Raw genomic sequence first — 22978 nt, 5'->3', positions numbered from 1 at the left:
AGCTGATCTTACATGTCATGCAAATTTCTTGGATGCCTGCTAAAGGTTTTAATTGATATTAAGGAGACTTTACTACCTAGGGACAGGCGAGGTTTTACGCTTAGTTGCTAACTCAGATGAGTACCAAGATTTGGTTGTTGAAGCTCACGTGAGTATTTCAAGCCAACATTTCTCAAGAAAGGGAATATATTGTAGAGTGTTGTGCAACGGCAATTGGTGGCCTTGTATGCACCTTTATACCCAAGATTTGTAGTTCTCCCATGAACCGAGCAACGTTTCAAGTTATTCCATTCACTCAGCTAAAGTCATGGTCCCTTCTATATATAGTGATAGAGAGTGCCATATCTTGTTCACAAGGTTGTGGATACTCATGGGCCCTCTTTCTATGTAAATGTACATGGGGCCACTTTGTATGAGGTAGAGGATTTTCTTGGTGCTAGAGGGACATGGGCTTTGGTTGGATGGTCTCTATCTGTTGAGATGTTGTCACCTTCTCAAGGATGCTTAGACATGGATTACTCTTTGTCCAAGACAACCTCAAAGATTACACACATTGTTGTTGCACAGCCTCTTTCTTCTCCCACAAGATGCATGAGGATTGTCTTGTGGAATGTGTAGGGGATGGGAGGTCCTTATTTTATGCCCTATCATGGTAGGTTGTGATAGAATTCGCAAAGATGGTAGGTTGTGATAGAATTTGCAAAATGTTTGGTTAGTAGTGGCATTGGTGTGCTTATGATTCATGAACGAGAGTCGTATTTGGCTAACTGATACTGCATAGTCACTGTGAAACTTTTATGGCATCACGATATGAACTTTTGGGCGCCCAAGGGAGTATGTATGTCTATTATGGACTCTTGGCAACATGCTATTTTGGACAGTGGAGTGATAGTCCCTTAGCATTCCCAATGGATGATTATGTGGTTTGCAAAGTGTAGAGTGGGTTTGCTGAATGTATATGCCCCTAACCATGCGAGCGCGTAGAGTTTTGGGGATAGATCTTTTGAAAAGCAAAAAGAAGCCAAGTTAGTCATTGCACCAATATTGAAATCTCTAAATTGGAATAAGGAATTCTATGTTCACATCAATGCATCCAATTTTGCAACCTCACACAACCTCGTGATCATAAAATGGATTTCCCAATTTTAGATGCAAGCTAACATTTGAATGTGGTTGAAAATAATTACACCACAACAAAGCAAGAAGGGCTGACAATGATCTATGTTGTAAAGAAGTTTTGCCATTATCTATTGGCAAATCATTCTTTTAGAATTTGACTTCATGGTAGTGGTAAAGAAAGGGTCTACTCAGGACCATTCGAGCAAAATTTCTATTGTGAAGCACCAAAGGGGGTAGACAATGACCTCCCGGATGCAACTTTATTTAATATAGAGTCTGTACCATGCTATAGTGAGCGCATTGCTAGATTCTTGTCTACTACAATCTGGGATGACAAGATAGCTGATCTTACATGTCATGCAAATTTCTTGGATGCCTGCTAAAGGTTTTAATTGATATTAAGGAGACTTTACTACCTAGGGACAGGCGAGGTTTTACGCTTAGTTGCTAACTCAGATGAGTACCAAGATTTGGTTGTTGAAGCTCACGTGAGTATTTCAAGCCAACATTTCTCAAGAAAGGGAATATATTGTAGAGTGTTGTGCAACGGCAATTGGTGGCCTTGTATGCACCTTTATACCCAAGATTTGTAGTTCTCCCATGAACCGAGCAACGTTTCAAGTTATTCCATTCACTCAGCTAAAGTCATGGTCCCTTCTATATATAGTGATAGAGAGTGCCATATCTTGTTCACAAGGTTGTGGATCCTATCCTCAATGGTATATTTCTTGAAGTTTGATGGGATGCGAATTACATCACCTTCCCCACTATTGTCCTTGGATTTTGTCCACTATTTTAGTGACTTCTCAAGGCTTTGTTTACAGTCCTTGAATATGGCATTTTGCTCAATTTTTGCTATTTTTGGGTTTTTGATTGTTTGTTTTATTTTTGCAGGCTTCCCCCTTGACAACATTGTCTCTGCTAGGGATTGAGTTGACTGGATTCTTCCCTGCTTTGATTTCATTTTAGCCCTGCTTATGTTTGACTGCCTTGTGTTTATGGATTGGAGAGTTGTTGTCCAATGTTTGTAGTTCTTAATGCAGTTTGTAGCACCCACAAGCATTAGAAACTCGGTATACCCATTAAGTATCAACTGTTGTCTACATCATCCCGGAACACGCTTGTTTCTTTTTTTTAATCCTCTTATTGTTTTGTCCTCATTGACTTTATCTCGGCAAGTGAAAGTCCTAATTCTACCGGCTCTCTTTCTTGTAGCAAAAGGTGTACTTTTTCAAGCGTGGAATTAGGCTCAATCTCTTTGTCATCTTTACTTCATATTAAGTCTCACCCTAACCTTGAATAAATTATCCCTTTGAATTATCCCTTTGTTGGATCATGGATCACTATTTAAAAACTAAGGCATGAAACATTATTGGTTTGTCCCATCTTTAAAAAAAACAAATTGGGAAGGGTACACTCCCCAAAATTTTATTTGGCACCAAGTGAGGATACCCTAGTGGAGTTTGAACTAGGGGGCCTCTAGGTGGAGTTTGAACTCAGGGGCCTCTAGGTGTTGAGCCAACCCAGTTGACCAATCGGGCTACGAGCTTATCAATGTCCGTCTTTATCTAATAAGCTATTAATTGTATAATACCACCTATAAACGAAGAGTAAACGATATGCGAGTGCATATATGTGTGTGTGTGTGTGTATTGTGTATGTACATATATATATATATACACACACACTTACACTTGAGAGAGAGAAGTATGCATGTGTGTGTGTGTGTATTGTGTATTACATATATATACACACACTTACACTTGAGAGAGAGAAGTATGCATGTGTGTGTATTGTGTATGTATATATATATATATATATATATACACACACACTTACACTTGAGAGAGAGAAGTATGCATGTGTGTATTGTGTATGTACATATATATATATATACACACACACACTTACACTTGAGAGAGAGAAGTATGCATGTGTGTGTGTATATTGTGTGTGTATATATATATATATATACACACACACACACACACTTACACTAGAGAGAGAAGTATGCATGTATATAAATATCTATCTATATCTTTATTTCAAAAGGGATTCCAATTGGAGGGGTGACACATAGTAGTATTTCCTAGCTTTGGTCTCTGGAGGGGTGACACATAGTAGCATTTCCTAAGTTTGGTCTCTGGAGGGGTGACACATGGTAGCATTTCCTAGCTCTGGTCTAAAGGGGCCTAAAAAACTGAAAGAAAAGGGGCCTCAAAACTGATAATATGCTTGTTGGAGACAGGTATGCCAACTCGTGTATATATATATATATATAGAGAGAGAGAGAGAGAGAACTGTTGGTTGGATTAAATAAATTATAATTTGCATTGGAAATGGGGAGGCACGGATATGGAGCATGCTTCAACGTAGTTGTCCACAAGACTGGGGGCGCCCACACCGCCAACGGAGATCAAGATCTCACACATGCAACTTAGAGTCATGCCTCGCACCAGTTGCTTCATCCCATCACAACACGGCTTTGAAGGGTGGCTCTCCACACTACCCGAAGTAACACAATGCAAAGCAAGGCTCAAAGCCTCATCTTCATCACTGCAATAACTCGCTCCTTCAACAGCAGAGCCGAAACCATCCAAACCGACCATCATCATCATCATCAGAAGGACCACCTGTGCAAGCAAAATTGAGGATGGTTTACCTCAGCCTTGTGCAACGCAATCTAATTGTATAATCAACCTTTTGATAGATTGATTTTAGCAATGGATAGATAGATAGCTTGAACAAGGAGGGACGAGTTAATCTTTCAATAGATGGATTTTAGCAATGCATAGATAGATACCTTGAACAAGGAGGGACAGTGGATCATGCCTCCAAGAGCCATGGTTGATGTGATGAAGAGAAGGAGCGAGTAACCTTGATTGAAGAAATCATTGAATAATGTAAGCACTAGAGATGAAGCCAGTTCCCCACCATATATAATACTAGGAGAAGATCAAGACTCATGTGAGCGTGTGTTGTATGTGGTATTATATATCTCGTGAGTTTGATGTGGTGCCGTTACAAGAGAGATTTCTTCTTGCCACATTGTACCATGGGTAATGCATGGGAGCATTCTCTCTTACGAGAGAGATTTCTTCTTGCCACATCGTACCATGGGCAATGCATGGCGCATTCTCTATTACACCTTGTAGTACCATGGGTAATGCATGGGGCCTTCTCTACTATTACACCTTATGTAAAGTAATGAGAAAATTGTGATCTTCTTCCCACACTTGTACCATGGGTAGCACATGGAGCATTCTCTATTACACCTGATGTAAGAAGAAAATGGTGATCTTTTTGAGAACACTTCTTCTCACAACAATGGAAGCCTCAAATTCTAATGGTCTTGACGTACTTTTAAACCTATGGTGTTGATGTAACCACCCTTAGTTAGTTACTAAAAGATTGTTTTTGGATATATTCTTGGGTATAGCATGCCTCCAAGCTTTGATTGCCATCATGCCCCCCCCTCCTTTTTTCCATTTTGACTATCAAATACTTGTTAAATTGTTTCATCCTCCTTGCCAAAAATTACATATAAACTCTAAAAAATTCATGTTTTTTACTTTTTTCATTTAATTTTTGAAGGGCAAGGGTGCTTGTCAAAAGGAAACTCTAGAAGTTGGTGTCAATATCCTAGTTACATTCTAATCACTTTGTGCATTATTAGATCTATACTTTTATTATTATGGTATATTTTACCTCTTAATTGCATTGACTTTAAGCCCTTAAAACTTCCGTTCTATAAGGAATGAGAATATTGCCTATGATCTTTGATGCTAGACTTGATTCCATCTAGACCCAACCATCATGCACTTGCAGTCATCCTAACTCCTATCCAAAAATATTATTTTCTTAAAACACGATTGGAAACATGGGCTATCATCAGAGGTGTTTGGGTTTGAACTCATGACCTTTGTGTAGGCTCATGAGTGTTAACAATTGGGGTAAGAGCCCACAATAAATCATTGAAATCATGACCATGTTGAAATCACTTGCATGATAAGTATATGTCATTTTACTTATAATTATTTACAACTTTTATAATAAGAACGCAATATGTTCTCAATAATCTTGTTTTTAATATGAATACTAGATAATGAAAGGAGAAGTTGTTAAAATTGCTAGCCATCTTCTCAAAGCCTTATCCTCAACTTGTGGATATGGTGAATCATACAAGATTTCTTGGTTATAAGGATCTCTCAAAATCTAGATCAATGCGTTGGTACACTTATTTTCAAGGTAAGCGTTGTCATATACAATTCCTTGGTTAACATATTTTCTTCTACTTAAAATATGATGTTTGTTTTCAAAATTTCTATTACTATGTTTATAAGTCCCTTCCCAATTGTGTAAAGCTACTAAGTCATGATTAAACCTTTTGTGGCACCTTTAATTTTCTCATGGTATGTAAGTGTGCTCAATTAAATTCTTATAGATCTTGTATATTGTTTGGAAATATTAGGCTGCCTTGATGTTATTGTTAAAGATGGGTAATTTTGGCTTCCTATTAGCATTTATGTAAATTTTAGATTAAATATCTTTTTACTAACCTTGTTAATCAATATGCACATTTAAATTGTCTTTGGGTCTTTGTTATTTAAAGAAATATTTATTCTTTTAAAGATAGGTATTTTGATAATCTTAGGCTATGCACTTTCTTATTAAAAATAAATTAGGCAAATTATAATAAGGCAGTTATTACATTGAATGTCTGTTGGTAGAGCCTTGTTAAGAATTTTGTTAAATGACCTTCCTCATATACTTAGACAAAACCATCATGCTAGACTTGCTAAAAATAAATCTAGATACTTCAATTCAAAAAATGAGAAAAGGTAGAGTACTACACCCAATTGTAATCTCCTATTTCTCTTAGCCTTCTAGAAATTTCCTCATACTTTACCCAAGTATAAGCCATGTTGAGATAGAGATTAAAACTTGTAGCACATCATCAATGAACATGGAACAAGGGAATCCAACTATGTTAAAAATCATTCTTGCATGTGTAAAGCGTACAAGACATCATCTTATGATGGTATATCATCGTAATAGAATAAGAGGTCCTTTATTTTTTTTTAAAAAAATTCATGAAAGGAATGTGGATATGAGAATGTTTTTTAAGTAATTGAGGCGTTTTTATTTTAACCATAAGCATATCTTCGCCACACCTTATTAAATTACACATCCTTGCTTGCTTGCAGCCTTAGCTATAACCTTTTGGGAAATTGGGACGTAGCTGCGTTACAATTTATTCGCCATATGCAATGCAAGCTTCAGAGCAGGACGTAGGTGGCACCTCGAGCCATGAGCCAATTCACTTTCTCTGCATCCGTCACATTCTGCATCTGCGAGAACAACTCAGCTGCATCGGAGCAAGTGAGCATCCAGTGGCCCTGGGAGGCATCTTCAGTGTAGACGACTCCTGTTGGCTTCATCACGCTATCACAACCAGCATCGCCCAAGAGCGATCGGCGTCTGCCATTGAACCAGAACGCTCCGGTGAACTGGCCGCCAACTAAGCAGAAGTCGCCAGATCCCGTTCCCACCTGGGTGGTGCAGGCTCCACCTCTGTAGAATTGGCTCGCGACGCTGCTTGATGCACTCGTGACCAGCACAGAACCCCCGCTGCTGGCACTCACTGCGCAGCACACCTGAGCAGCGACGCCGTTGAACGAGTACCCACCACCACTGCATGCAGAGGTGCTTGTGTAGAATATAATGTCAACTGCCCCGACGAGGCTCGTGAGCAGCTGCAGCAGAAGCACAGGCAGGAGCGCGTACGCGATGCCCTTTCCGTTGATGTTCGCCATTGTCAGAAGTCAGAAAGGTCCCTGTAAGGCAAGCAAAACGAGTCAGACAGATACTAGTAGACACTCAATGCGCCGATCAAGAAGAGGTGGTCGAACTAAAGTACTGTAGTTTGTTTTAAGATGGGCCACTGACTCACCGAGAGGAGAAGAGAGTTGTGCAGGAGTGGCGGATTACATTCGTTTTGCAGGGGTTTAAGTGCTCGTCCGAGTGGGACCTGTTCTTCGTCCCCGCCTTCATCTTCGCCGCCGTTGTTTGTCTCAGCACGTGGACGACTTAGACTCCTAGAAAAGCTTGAATAATTGAGTCCTCAATTCGAAAATGAATTGAGGACTCTCATTATTCAAGCTTTTCTGGAGTCTTCTGAGTCGTCCACAGTCGCATAATCCAAAGCTGTCTCCAAAGTCCATCCAGCTCATCATCAATCAATCGCCACACTACCTACCTACCTACCCACCTATCTATCAATCTCTCTACCTATCCATCCATCACTTTATGTATCTTTCCATCAATCTATCCATTGACCCACCCACACACCCATCCATCCATCTATCTAGACCATTTCTTTTCACCGACACATTCACTTGCTGCTACAATTAAACAAACTCACATCAACATCATCATGCAGCATTGATAAAAGTTATCCAAAAATGAATAAATTGTGACCACCTATCTATCAATCTATCTACCTACCCACCTATATACATGTATATATAACATGCATGTTCATATAACATAGTCTAGGCTTTAATTCATGAATATAACTTGTTTCCCTCCAAGTCATGAATTAAAGCCTAGACTATGTTATATATACATGCACGTATATATAATATAGTCTAGGCTTTAATTCATGAATATAACTTGTTTCCCTCCAAGTCATGAATTAAAGCCTTAGACTGTGTTATATATACATGCACGATTCCACATGACAAGGGACAAAACAATTAAAAAACTTGGAAGAACTGAATGAGGTCCTTTTTTGTCTATTGAACTGAATGAGGTTGTCCTTGAAAGCATAAAATTTTGTTTTACCCTGTGGTACTAGTAAACCACTTTAACCCTTTTTGCCAATTTATAATGGGTGTTATGTTGAGAAATAACTATCTTAGTAGGACCATACCTTGCACGACCAAACAATTTGAAAGCATAAAATCAAATCGAGATGACCGTTTATTGGCAGCAGAGACTTGCAGCCTGATCACTATCAGAGAACCCCTCGTGACTGCTCTGCCTTATCAGACCCCCCCTTCTTTTGCATCACATGGCCTTGCTAAGGTGGCTTAAGACACAAGAAGTTTTAGACATTTTCCCACTATGACTCCCACATGGAGGATTACAACAACATCATGAGCTTCTGCAGGCGTGGCGGAGCATACCTAGCTAGGTGCGGTGGGGCACAGGGGGCTGCCGGCCCCCCCTTGCTAAGGTGCCTTAAAGCACAAGAAGTTTGACATTTTCCAACTACGATTCCCACATGGAGGATTACGACAACATCATGAGCTTCTGCAGGCGAGGGGGAAGCATACCTAGCTAGGTGCGGTGGGGGGGGCAGAGGGGGGTGGTAGCCCCCTGCCCCCCCCACCACACCTAGCTAGGTATGCGGAGTCTCATCTCCAGAAGCTCATGATGTTGACACACTATAGGGAAACATAAGGGAAAGTGGGTCTCTTTCCCACATGGGAAAATGCCCAAAACTTCTTGTGAAGGACGCAAAGGCAAAAAGTACCAAACTAGCCGCAATGGAATACCCAACAGCGGGTCCTGAGCACGCCTTGCTGGCCAGCGCAACCTTCCAAAGTCGTCCAAATTCCACCACGTTGCGGGTTTGAATACCGGAACCCGCACAGGGCCCCACCCTCGGACCTCCTCAAAGCAACCTTCTAAAAGGAATCATAAGAGCACAACACAACCACCCCCCCTTTTCCCTCTCTCTCTGCTCTCTGCATAAAAGCAAGCCGCGCCCTTGTAAAAGATGAACAACAGGTGCATGACATGAACAAACCAACGACAACCTAGTGCCCTTGTAAGTGTGTGTGGTGCAATGAACAACAGCACTTGAACAACAGCCGCATGGGTGGTGACGTCTTCTTCTAGTGTCCACGTGTCTTCATGACAAGAACTCATCAATTCCTTGGCTCTCTCTCTCTCTCTCTCTCTCTCTCTCTCTCTCTCTCTCTCTCTCTCTACATCCTTGGTTGTTGCTGTCCCGATCAAACTCTTGTGGCTTATGCTCAATGTGAAACTCTTGCCTTATTGGGCCGCCTTCACTTGATCGACTCCAAATTCACTACTTCAACTCGAGGACGATCACAAATCACACATCACCTCTGCTCTTGCTCTGATAGTCAATGTCACCTCCTCTCCAATGCAGATTTGCTGTATGCCACCAGCTACATCATACCGCTCAACACATCTTGCCTCGCAAAGGCCCCTTGTTTCGAATACATCCAACATGCCGTGTGTTGCACGTTTCTTTATAGAGCTGTAGTTGCGTTTCTTCATAGAGCTCTGGGTGGATGGAGAGACTACCACAGCCATAAATATGGTTCACATCCAGCAAATGGAAACAACACCTGAAGTAAATATCATAAAACCAGGTCTATGCAAAAGAAGTCCGACATGCTAGGGCAAAAGACTGCCAGACAACTGGACTTGGAGGAGCAAGCCCGAATCAGACAAGAAGCAACCAAGGAAGTGCAGGAAGCACAAGGTTAGGGTATGTTGATTCCGACTTGGCAACCAAAGTCACTGTCAAATGGGTGTCCGCCCCTTCAACTGCTGCCAGACAGCTAGACTTGGAGGAGCAAGCCGCTGAATCAGACAAGAAGCAGCCAGGGAAGTGCAGGAAGCACAAGGTTAGGGTATGTTGATTCCGACGACTTGGCAACCAAAGTCACTGTCAAATGGGTGTCCGCCCCTTCAACTGCGGAGGAGACCAGGAAGGCAGAAATAGCCTTCGAAAAGATGAAGGTTCATGAAGAGGAAGATCAATCCCTCAAACCTCTGGATACCAAGAGAACTAAGAAAGTCCATACCATAGCAGAAGACAATGTGCCAAGGAAGAGAAGCCCAACAGCACAAGGGAATAGTAAAACAATGTTCAGACCAGAGCACTGGATGAACACAATACTAGTCGCACCAAGGGTGCCAGAAGAACAAGACATAGCGAAAAGCCTACGGGGCAGACAAAGCAAAAGTAGGAATCCTTCCGACCAGGGCAGAACAGGATCAAGCGGAAGCAGAAGTCCTTCCGACTTGCGATGTCTAGAAAGGAAAGACCTCCCCAATAAAGAAGACGGAAGCAAAAGACTTCTGACAAGGTAAGTGACTCACCTAATGGAATGCAAGATGGTAGCAGATGAAGAAAGAACATCAGGAAACAATCAAGTTTCCAAATATGATTTATGGGATGAATTGATTAATAATTTAAAGCTAAGCATAACCGTAGATCAGTTGCTTACTTTAGTACCCAACTTTAAGCAACAACTGATCCAAAAGCTTTCAAGATCAGATCAGAAGGCAAAGGAAAAGCTGCCAAACAAGGTGAAGGAAATAGAGTGTCAGACAGTTAAAGCTGAGATAGTACCAGAAGTCGACACTATAGTCATAGAGGTGATAGTGCAAATCAGATGGCGCACAATACCAAGAGTACTATTGGATGGAGGATCGGGAGTGAATATTATCTCCGAGACCATGGCCAAGGAGCTGGGCATTATAGCATTGCAACCAGCACGACTAATTGTCTCCCTTTCACATTGTGAAAAGCGACGTACATGGCTTATGCATGAGCTAAGGGGATTCTTGTTGATGACATCAAAGATCCTGTGTTCAAGATAGTATAATCCTCCTGGTACATGTTCAAAGATCGCGTGTTCAAGATAGTATAATCCTCCTGGTACATGTCCATGTTTTCATGTATGAGTTTCCCTCTATAGAACTTTGGGGTGCACCTCCTTTCTTACCCCACTGAGATGCCCCTAGTAGATTGGCCCTGCACATGCAAAGATGCTGGACATTTCCCTTCAGAGGCAGACCTTTTCCCACTCACACATTGAAACTCTCTAGAACTTTGCTCTTTGGTGATTTTAGTGCTCTCATTAGTTGCCACTAGAGTGGCCCTCCGCGCCTACCCGTTAGAGATTTGACACCCCAAACTAGCAGTGTACCAAAATAAAGGAAATTTTACGCGGGTAACCTGGGCAGGGGGTGGGGATCTATCCCACCATCGCCACTCAAATGAATCCCTTTTCTAATTTTGCTAGTAGGGGGTAGCTCTCTTAGACCCATCGATGCCAATTGGCATCCATTTCTACTACCTCTCCAAGGTGAGGGTCAACCTACAATACTCTCTTTCAAACTGCAAGAACTCTCAGCTACTATGGGCTATCAAGATGTTCCTCCTACAGTCTTTACAACAAAGTCATGTCTTAATGAAGTCGATGCTCCCCCTATCAAGACTAAGCCACCCTGTCCTAAGCTACCTCTCAAAAAGAGAAACTCCACGCTAGAGATGCCTACCTGGCCATCTCTCCCTCTCTCACCTGACTTGCACCCCAATGCTTTGAAAGGTGAGCATCTAAAAGAACACTCTCAAGAATGTGCATAGACTGACCCTTGTGACTCTCCTCCAAAGTCAGGATAACTAGGGCATGATAAAACAAGGTAGTCCCAACCAAGATCCCTACTAAGCCCTCTTGAGTCTCCAACCAATCCCCTTCATAGAAACAATCGAGCTATGACAAGCTAGAGCCCCTCACCTGCTAGTCTAAGCAAAGGCTACCCCACTCATGACAATATCCCTCATGATGCCATACATATGATGTCCTCAAATACATACATAGATGCTCTGAGGCCGCCAGCTCACCCCCCTCTACTATAGAATGATTGTTTCCTACTCTGTCAGATAAGGGTCCTTAATCATACTTAAAACCCCTCCTTACACACCAGTGCATCATTTCTAGCAATGCATCAAAGATCTATCCCCAAAACTCTACGCGCTCGCATGGTTAGGGGCATGTACATTCAGCAAACCCACTCTACACTTTGCAAACCACATAATCATCCCTTGGGAATGCTAAGGGACTATCACTCCACTGTCCAAAATAGCATGTTGCCAAGAGTCCATAATAGACATACATACTCCCTTGGGCGCCCAAAAGTTCATATCGTGATGCCATAAAAGTTTCACAGTGACCATGCAGTATCAGTTAGCCAAATACGACTCTCGTTCATGAATCATAAGCACACCAATGCCGCTACTAACCAAACATTTTGCAAATTCTATCACAACCTACCATCTTTGCGAATTCTATCACAACCTACCATGATAGGGCATAAAATAAGGACCTCCCATCCCCTACACATTCCACAAGACAATCCTCATGCATCTTGTGGGAGAAGAAAGAGGCTGTGCAACAAGAATGTGTGTAATCTTTGAGGTTGTCTTGGACAAAGAGTAATCCATGTCTAAGCATCCTTGAGAAGGTGACAACATCTCAACAGATAGAGACCATCCAACCAAAGCCCATGTCCCTCTAGCACCAAGAAAATCCTCTACCTCATACAAAGTGGCCCCATGTACATTTACATAGAAAGAGGGCCCATGAGTATCCACAACCTTGTGAACAAGATATGGCACTCTCTATCACTATATATAGAAGGGACCATGACTTTAGTTGAGTGAATGGAATAACTTGAAACGTTGCTCGGTTCATGGGAGAACTACAAATCTTGGGTATAAAGGTGCATACAAGGCCACCAATTGCCGTTGCACAACACTCTACAATATATTCCCTTTCTTGAGAAATGTTGGCTTGAAATACTCACGTGAGCTTCAACAACCAAATCTTGGTACTCATCTGAGTTAGCAACTAAGCGTAAAATCTCGCCTGTCCCTAGGTAGTAAAGTCTCCTTAATATCAATTAAAACCTTTAGTAGGCATCCAAGAAATTTGCATGACATGTAAGATCAGCTATCTTGTCATCCCAGATTGTAGTAGACAAGAATCTAGCAATGCGCTCACTATAGCATGGTACAGACTCTATATTAAATAAAGTTGCATCTGGGAGGTCATTATCTACCCCCTTTGGTGCTTCACAATAGAAATTTTGCTCAAATGGTCCTGAGTAGACCCTTTCTTTGCCACTACCATGAAGTCAAATTCTAAAAGAATGATTTGCCAATAGATAATGGCAAAACTTCTTTACAACATAGATCATTGTCAGCCCTTCTTGCTTTGTTGTGGTGTAATTATTTTCAACCACATTCAAATGTTAGCTTGCATCTAAAATTGGGAAATCCATTTTATGATCACGAGGTTGTGTGAGGTTGCAAAATTGGATGCATTGATGTGAACATAGAATTCCTTATTCCAATTTAGAGATTTCAATATTGGTGCAATGACTAAGGCTTTTTTTTTGCTTTTCAAAAGCTGTGTCACATTCCTCAGTCCATTCAAATACTACCAGCAAAGTGTATAATGGTCGTGCGATTGTTGCAGCAGCGTACGAACTATATACAAGAGAACTATTGGGCGACGCCCAGCCTTACGGCCATATTGGGCTTTATACCCCAACACTAAGAGCTTATCAAATCTCCTCCTTGATTTTTTGACCAAAATTATCATTGTACATGTAAGGTTGTAGTTTTTGTGGCGTTACATCCTCCCTCATTGGTATGGTGTGTTGACAAATGGCAGGATCCACACCCTTGAGATCCTTATAGCTCTACACAAAAACATCTTTATACTCCTTCAAGGTGGAAATCTATAGCATTTCTTCCTCTTTTGTCAAATCCATAGCAATGTACACAGGACAAGGTTTCTATCCTGGTTCTGCTAGATCAATCTTTTTTGCATCCTCCAGACCTTAGGATTCTCCCACTATAGTTGGTTTCACCCTTTGAGGTACTTGAAGAATAATTTTCCTATCCTCAATGGTATATTTCTTGAAGTTTGATGGGATGCGAATTACATCACCTTCCCCACTATTGTCCTTGGATTTTGTCCACTATTTTAGTGACTTCTCAAGGCTTTGTTTACAGTCCTTGAATATGGCATTTTGCTCAATTTTTGCTATTTTTGGGTTTTTGATTGTTTGTTTTATTTTTGCAGGCTTCCCCTTGACAACATTGTCTCTGCTAGGGATTGAGTTGACTGGATTCTTCTCTGCTTTGATTTCATTTTAGCCCTGCTTATGTTTGACTGCCTTGTGTTTATGGATTGGAGAGTTGTTGTCCAATGTTTGTAGTTCTTAATGCAGTTTGTAGCACCCACAAGCATTAGAAACTCGGTATACCCATTAAGTATCAACTGTTGTCTACATCATCCCGGAACACGCTTGTTTCTTTTTTTTAATCCTCTTATTGTTTTGTCCTCATTGACTTTATCTCGGCAAGTGAAAGTCCTAATTCTACCGGCTCTCTTTCTTGTAGCAAAAGGTGTACTTTTTCAAGCGTGGAATTAGGCTCAATCTCTTTGTCATCTTTACTTCATATTAAGTCTCACCCTGACCTTGAATAAATTATCCCTTTGAATTATCCCTTTGTTGGATCATGGATCACTATTTAAAAACTAAGGCATGAAACATTATTGGTTTGTCCCATCTTTTAAAAAAACAAATTGGGAAGGGTACACTCCCCAAAATTTTATTTGGCACCAAGTGAGGATACCCTAGTGGAGTTTGAACTAGGGGGCCTCTAGGTGGAGTTTGAAGTCGGGGGCCTCTAGGTGGAGTTTGAACTCAGGGGCCTCTAGGTGTTGAGCCAACCCAATTGACCAATCGGGCTACGAGCTTATCAATGTCCGTCTTTATCTAATAAGCTATTAATTGTATAATACCACCTATAAACGAAGAGTAAACGATATGCGAGTGCATATGTGTGTGTGTGTGTGTATGCGAGTGCATATATGTGTGTGTGTGTGTATTGTGTATGTACATATATATATATATACACACACACTTACACTTGAGAGAGAGAAGTATGCATGTGTGTGTGTGTGTATTGTGTATTACACACACACTTACACTTGAGAGAGAGAAGTATGCATGTGTGTGTGTGTATATATATATATACACACACAATACACACACACACACATGCATACTTCTCTCTCTCAAGTGTAAGTGTGTGTGTATTGTGTGTGTATATATATATATATATATATACACACACACTTACACTTGAGAGAGAGAAGTATGCATGTGTATATATATATATATATATATATATATATATATGTGTGTGTATATATATATATATACACACACACTTACACTTGAGAGAGAGAAGTATGCATGTGTGTATTGTGTATGTACATATATATATATATACACACACACTTACACTTGAGAGAGAGAAGTATGCATGTGTGTGTGTGTATTGTGTGTGTATATATATATATATACACACACACACACACACTTACACTAGACAGAGAAGTATGCATGTATATAAATATCTATCTATATCTTTATTTCAAAAGGGATTCCAATTGGAGGGGTGACACATAGTAGTATTTCCTAGCTTTGGTCTTTGGAGGGGTGACACATAGTAGCATTTCCTAAGTTTGGTCTCTGGAGGGGTGACACATGGTAGCATTTCCTAGCTCTAGTCTAAAGGGGCCTAAAAAATTGAAAGAAAAGGGGCCTCAAAACTGATAATATGCTTGTTGGAGACAGGTATGCCAACTCGTGTATATATATATATATAGAGAGAGAGAGAGAGAGAGAGAACTGTTGGTTGGATTAAATAAATTATAATTTGCATTGGAAATGGGGAGGCACGGATATGGAGCATGCTTCAACGTAGTTGTCCACAAGACTGGGGGCGCATACACCGCCAACGGAGATCAAGATCTCACACATGCAACTTAGAGTCATGCCTCGCACCAGTTGCTTCATCCCATCACAACACGGCTTTGAAGGGTGGCTCTCCACACTACCCGAAGTAACACAATGCAAAGCAAGGCTCAAAGCCTCATCTTCATCACTGCAATAACTCGCTCCTTCAACAGCAGAGCCGAAACCATCCAAACCGACCATCATCATCATCATCAGAAGGACCACCTGTGCAAGCAAAATTGAGGATGGTTTACCTCAGCCTTGTGCAACGCAATCTAATTGTATAATCAACCTTTTGATAGATTGATTTTAGCAATGGATAGATAGATAGCTTGAACAAGGAGGGACGAGTTAATCTTTCAAAAGATGGATTTTAGCAATGCATAGATAGATACCTTGAACAAGGAGGGACAGTGGATCATGCCTCCAAGAGCCATGGTTGATGTGATGAAGAGAAGGAGCGAGTAACCTTGATTGAAGAAATCATTGAATAATGTAAGCACTAGAGATGAAGCCAGTTCCCCACCATATATAATACTAGGAGAAGATCAAGACTCATGTGAGCGTGTGTTGTATGTGGTATTATATATCTCGTGAGTTTGATGTGGTGCCGTTACAAGAGAGATTTCTTCTTGCCACATTGTACCATGGGTAATGCATGGGAGCATTCTCTCTTACGAGAGAGATTTCTTCTTGCCACATCGTACCATGGGCAATGCATGGCGCATTCTCTATTACACCTTGTAGTACCATGGGTAATGCATTGGGCCTTCTCTACTATTACACCTTATGTAAAGTAATGAGAAAATTGTGATCTTCTTCCCACACTTGTACCATGGGTAGCACATGGAGCATTCTCTATTACACCTGATGTAAGAAGAAAATGGTGATCTTTTTGAGAACACTTCTTCTCACAACAATGGAAGCCTCAAATTCTAATGGTCTTGACGTACTTTTAAACCTAGGTGTTGATGTAACCACCCTTAGTTAGTTACTAAAAGATTGTTTTTGGATATATTCTTGGGTATAGCATGCCTCCAAGCTTTGATTGCCATCATGCCCCCCCCTCCATTTTTCCATTTTGACTATCAAATACTTGTTAAATTGTTTCATCCTCCTTGCCAAAAATTACATATAAACTCTAAAAAATTCATGTTTTTTACTTTTTTCATTTAATTTTTGAAGGGCAAGGGTGCTTGTCAAAAGGAAACTCTAGAAGTTGGTGTCAATATCCTAGTTACATTCTAATCACTTTGTGCATTATTAGATCTATACTTTTATTATTATGGTATATTTTACCTCTTAATTGCATTGACTTTAAGCCCTTAAAACTTCCGTTCTATAAGGAATGAGAATATTGCCTATGATCTTTGATGCTAGACTTGATTCCATCTAGACCCAACCATCATGCACTTGCAGTCATCCTAACTCCTATCCAAAAATATTATTTTCTTAAAACACAATTGGAAACATGGGCTATCATCAGAGGTGTTTGGGTTTGAACTCATGACCTTTGTGTAGGCTCATGAGTGTTAACAATTGGGGTAAGAGCCCACAATAAATCATTGAAATAATGACCATGTTGAAATCACTTGCATGATAAGTATATGTCATTTTACTTATAATTATTTACAACTTTTATAATAAGAACGCAATATGTTCTCAATAATCTTGTTTTTAATATGAATACTAGATAATGAAAGGAGAAGTTGTTAAAATTGCTAGCCATCTTCTCAAAGCCTTATCCTCAACTTGTGGATATGGTGAATCATACAAGATTTCTTGGTTATAAGGATCTCTCAAAATCTAGATCAATGCGTTGGTACACTTATTTTCAAGGTAAGCGTTGTCATATACAATTCCTTGGTTAACATATTTTCTTCTACTTAAAATATGATGTTTGTTTTCAAAATTTCTATTACTATGTTTATAAGTCCCTTCCCAATTGTGTAAAGCTACTAAGTCATGATTAAACCTTTTGTGGCACCTTTAATTTTCTCATGGTATGTAAGTGTGCTCAATTAAATTCTTATAGATCTTGTATATTGTTTGGAAATATTAGGCTGCCTTGATGTTATTGTTAAAGATGGGTAATTTTGGCTTCCTATTAGCATTTATGTAAATTTTAGATTAAATATCTTTTTACTAACCTTGTTAATCAATATGCACATTTAAATTGTCTTTGGGTCTTTGTTATTTAAAGAAATATTTATTCTTTTAAAGATAGGTATTTTGATAATCTTAGGCTATGCACTTTCTTATTAAAAATAAATTAGGCAAATTATAATAAGGCAGTTATTACATTGAATGTCTGTTGGTAGAGCCTTGTTAAGAATTTTGTTAAATGACCTTCCTCATATACTTAGACAAAACCATCATGCTAGACTTGCTAAAAATAAATCTAGATACTTCAATTCAAAAAATGAGAAAAGGTAGAGTACTACACCCAATTGTAATCTCCTATTTCTCTTAGCCTTCTAGAAATTTCCTCATACTTTACCCAAGTATAAGCCATGTTGAGATAGAGATTAAAACTTGTAGCACATCATCAATGAACATGGAACAAGGGAATCCAACTATGTTAAAAATCATTCTTGCATGTGTAAAGCGTACAAGACATCATCTTATGATGGTATATCATCGTAATAGAATAAGAGGTCCTTTATTTTTTTTAAAAAAAAATTCATGAAAGGAATGTGGATATGAGAATGTTTTTTAAGTAATTGAGGCGTTTTTATTTTAACCATAAGCATATCTTCGCCACACCTTATTAAATTACACATCCTTGCTTGCTTGCAGCCTTAGCTATAACCTTTTGGGAAATTGGGACGTAGCTGCGTTACAATTTATTCGCCATATGCAATGCAAGCTTCAGAGCAGGACGTAGGTGGCACCTCGAGCCATGAGCCAATTCACTTTCTCTGCATCCGTCACATTCTGCATCTGCGAGAACAACTCAGCTGCATCGGAGCAAGTGAGCATCCAGTGGCCCTGGGAGGCATCTTCAGTGTAGACGACTCCTGTTGGCTTCATCACGCTATCACAACCAGCATCGCCCAAGAGCGATCGGCGTCTGCCATTGAACCAGAACGCTCCGGTGAACTGGCCGCCAACTAAGCAGAAGTCGCCAGATCCCGTTCCCACCTGGGTGGTGCAGGCTCCACCTCTGTAGAATTGGCTCGCGACGCTGCTTGATGCACTCGTGACCAGCACAGAACCCCCGCTGCTGGCACTCACTGCGCAGCACACCTGAGCAGCGACGCCGTTGAACGAGTACCCACCACCACTGCATGCAGAGGTGCTTGTGTAGAATATAATGTCAACTGCCCCGACGAGGCTCGTGAGCAGCTGCAGCAGAAGCACAGGCAGGAGCGCGTACGCGATGCCCTTTCCGTTGATGTTCGCCATTGTCAGAAGTCAGAAAGGTCCCTGTAAGGCAAGCAAAACGAGTCAGACAGATACTAGTAGACACTCAATGCGCCGATCAAGAAGAGGTGGTCGAACTAAAGTACTGTAGTTTGTTTTAAGATGGGCCACTGACTCACCGAGAGGAGAAGAGAGTTGTGCAGGAGTGGCGGATTACATTCGTTTTGCAGGGGTTTAAGTGCTCGTCCGAGTGGGACCTGTTCTTCGTCCCCGCCTTCATCTTCGCCGCCGTTGTTTGTCTCAGCACGTGGACGACTTAGACTCCTAGAAAAGCTTGAATAATTGAGTCCTCAATTCGAAAATGAATTGAGGACTCTCATTATTCAAGCTTTTCTGGAGTCTTCTGAGTCGTCCACAGTCGCATAATCCAAAGCTGTCTCCAAAGTCCATCCAGCTCATCATCAATCAATCGCCACACTACCTACCTACCTACCCACCTATCTATCAATCTCTCTACCTATCCATCCATCACTTTATGTATCTTTCCATCAATCTATCCATTGACCCACCCACACACCCATCCATCCATCTATCTAGACCATTTCTTTTCACCGACACATTCACTTGCTGCTACAATTAAACAAACTCACATCAACATCATCATGCAGCATTGATAAAAGTTATCCAAAAATGAATAAATTGTGACCACCTATCTATCAATCTATCTACCTACCCACCTATATACATGTATATATAACATGCATGTTCATATAACATAGTCTAGGCTTTAATTCATGAATATAACTTGTTTCCCTCCAAGTCATGAATTAAAGCCTAGACTATGTTATATATACATGCACGTATATATAATATAGTCTAGGCTTTAATTCATGAATATAACTTGTTTCCCTCCAAGTCATGAATTAAAGCCTTAGACTGTGTTATATATACATGCACGATTCCACATGACAAGGGACAAAACAATTAAAAAACTTGGAAGAACTGAATGAGGTCCTTTTTTGTCTATTGAACTGAATGAGGTTGTCCTTGAAAGCATAAAATTTTGTTTTACCCTGTGGTACTAGTAAACCACTTTAACCCTTTTTGCCAATTTATAATGGGTGTTATGTTGAGAAATAACTATCTTAGTAGGACCATACCTTGCACGACCAAACAATTTGAAAGCATAAAATCAAATCGAGATGACCGTTTATTGGCAGCAGAGACTTGCAGCCTGATCACTATCAGAGAACCCCTCGTGACTGCTCTGCCTTATCAGACCCCCCCTTCTTTTGCATCACATGGCCTTGCTAAGGTGGCTTAAGACACAAGAAGTTTTAGACATTTTCCCACTATGACTCCCACATGGAGGATTACAACAACATCATGAGCTTCTGCAGGCGTGGCGGAGCATACCTAGCTAGGTGCGGTGGGGCACAGGGGGCTGCCGGCCCCCCCCTTGCTAAGGTGCCTTAAAGCACAAGAAGTTTGACATTTTCCAACTACGATTCCCACATGGAGGATTACGACAACATCATGAGCTTCTGCATGCGAGGGGGAGCATACCTAGCTAGGTGCGGTGGGGGGGGTAGAGGGCTGCCGGCCCTCGAGGGGGGGTGGCAGCCCCCTGCCCCCCCCCCCACCACACCTAGCTAGGTATGCGGAGTCTCGTCTCCAGAAGCTCATGATGTTGACACACTATTGGGAAACATAAGGGAAAGTGGGTCGCTTTCCCACATGGGAAAATGCCCAAAACTTCTTGTGAAGGACGCAAAGGCAGAAAGTACCAAACTAGCCGCAATGGAATACCCAACAGTGGGTCCTGAGCACGACTTGCTGGCCAGCGCAACCTTCCAAAGTCGTCCAAATTCCACCACGTTGCGGGTTTGAATACCGGAACCCGCACAGGGCCCCACCCTCGGACCTCCTCAAAGCAACCTTCTAAAAGGAATCTTAAGAGCACAACACAACCACCCCCCCTTTTCCCTCTCTCTCTGCTCTCTGCATAAAAGCAAGCCGCGCCCTTGTAAAAGATGAACAACAGGTGCATGACATGAACAAACCAACGACAACCTAGTGCCCTTGTAAGTGTGTGTGGTGCAATGAACAACAGCACTTGAACAACAGCCGCATGGGTGGTGACGTCTTCTTCTAGTGTCCACGTGTCTTCATGACAAGAACTCATCAATTCCTTGGATCTCTCTCTCTCTCTCTTTCTCTCTCTCTCTCTACATCCTTGGTTGTTGCTGTCCCGATCAAACTCTTGTGGCTTATGCTCAATGTGAAACTCTTACCTTATTGGGCCGCCTTCACTTGATCGACTCCAAATTCACTACTTCAACTCGAGGACGATCACAAATCACACATCACCTCTGCTCTTGCTCTGATAGTCAATGTCACCTCCTCTCCAATGCAGATTTGCTGTATGCCACCAGTTACATCATACCGCTCAACACATCTTGCCTCGCAGAGGCCCCTTGTTTCGAATACATCCAACATCCCGTGTGTTGCACGTTTCTTTATAGAGCTGTAGTTGCGTTTCTTCATAGAGCTCTGGGTGGATGGAGAGACTACCACAGCCATAAATATGGTTCACATCCAGCAAATGGAAACAACACCTGAAGTAAATATCATAAAACCAGGTCTATGCAAAAGACGTCCGACATGCTAGGGCAAAAGACTGCCAGACAACTGGACTTGGAGGAGCAAGCCCGAATCAGACAAGAAGCAACCAAGGAAGTGCAGGAAGCACAAGGTTAGGGTATGCTGATTTCGACTTGGCAACCAAAGTCACTGTCAAATGGGTGTCCGCCCCTTCAACTGCTGCCAGACAGGTAGACTTGGAGGAGCAAGCCGCTGAATCAGACAAGAAGCAACCAGGGAAGTGCAGGAAGCACAAGGTTAGGGTATGTTGATTCCGACGACTTGGCAACCAAAGTCACTGTCAAATGGGTGTCCGCCCCTTCAACTGCGGAGGAGACCAGGAAGGCAGAAATAGCCTTTGAAAAGATGAAGGTTCATGAAGAGGAAGATCAATCCCTCAAACCTCTGGATACCAAGAGAACTAAGAAAGTCCATACCATAGCAGAAGACAATGTGCCAAGGAAGAGAAGCCCAACAGCACAAGGGAATAGTAAAGCAATGTTCAGACGAGAGCACTGGGATGAACACAATACTAGTCGCACCAAGGAAGCCAGAAGAACAAGACATAGGGAAAAGCCTACGGGGCAGACAAAGCAAAAGTAGGAATCCTTCCGACCAGGGCAGAACAGGATCAAGCGGAAGCAGAAGTCCTTCCGACTTACAATGTCTAGGAAGGAAAGACCTCCCCAATAAAGAAGACGGAAGCAAAAGACTTCTGACAAGGTAAGTGACTCACCTAATGGAATGCAAGATGGTAGCAGATGAAGAAAGAACATCAGGAAACAATCAAGTTTCCAAATATGATTTATGGGATGAATTGATTAATAATTTAAAGCTAAGCATAACCGTAGATCAGTTGCTTACTTTAGTACCCAACTTTAAGCAACAACTGATCCAAAAGCTTTCAAGATCAGATCAGAAGGCAAAGGAAAAGCTGCCAAACAAGGTGAAGGAAATAGAGTGTCAGACAGTTAAAGCTGAGATAGTACCAGAAGTCGACACTATAGTCATAGAGGTGATAGTGCAAATCAGATGGCGCACAATACCAAGAGTACTATTGGATGGAGGATCGGGAGTGAATATTATCTCCGAGACCATGGCCAAGGAGCTGGGCATTATAGCATTGCAACCAGCACGACTAATTGTCTCCCTTTCACATTGTGAAAAGCGACGTACATGGCTTATGCATGAGCTA

General features: G+C 41.3%; 2 protein-coding genes across 2 annotated transcripts; both read right to left on the bottom strand.

Annotated features, from left to right (window-relative positions):
• Window positions 1-6228: 6228 nt before the first annotated feature.
• Window positions 6229-7213, bottom strand: LOC147617688 (uncharacterized). Its single transcript, XM_086775935.1, has 2 exons — window positions 7073-7213; window positions 6229-6956 (listed from the first exon to the last, which is right to left on the bottom strand). The coding sequence occupies exon 2, from the start codon at window positions 6933-6935 to the stop codon at window positions 6399-6401; it is 537 nt and encodes a 178-aa protein (XP_086632061.1). The 5' UTR covers window positions 6936-6956; window positions 7073-7213; the 3' UTR covers window positions 6229-6398.
• Window positions 7214-18351: 11138 nt separating this feature from the next.
• LOC147617687 (uncharacterized) lies at window positions 18352-19460 on the bottom strand. The gene is made up of 2 exons (XM_086775933.1): window positions 19320-19460; window positions 18352-19203 (listed from the first exon to the last, which is right to left on the bottom strand). Exon 2 carries the CDS (start codon window positions 19180-19182, stop codon window positions 18646-18648), a length of 537 nt encoding a protein of 178 aa, XP_086632059.1. The 5' UTR covers window positions 19183-19203; window positions 19320-19460; the 3' UTR covers window positions 18352-18645.
• Window positions 19461-22978: the final 3518 nt, after the last annotated feature.

The sequence above is a fragment of the Cibotium barometz genome, chromosome 36 (assembly GCF_041138505.1).
Source record: "Cibotium barometz isolate CiBa-2024 chromosome 36, ASM4113850v1, whole genome shotgun sequence".
NCBI classification, from domain to species: domain Eukaryota; kingdom Viridiplantae; phylum Streptophyta; class Polypodiopsida; order Cyatheales; family Cibotiaceae; genus Cibotium; species Cibotium barometz.
This window is presented reverse-complemented; position numbering and strand designations above follow the sequence as displayed.

Coding starts and splice junctions, on each gene's coding strand:
- LOC147617687 (XM_086775933.1), bottom strand. CDS start 19,182: ATGGCGAACATCAACGGAAAGGGCATCGCGTACGCGCTCCTGCCTGTG.
- LOC147617688 (XM_086775935.1), bottom strand. CDS start 6,935: ATGGCGAACATCAACGGAAAGGGCATCGCGTACGCGCTCCTGCCTGTG.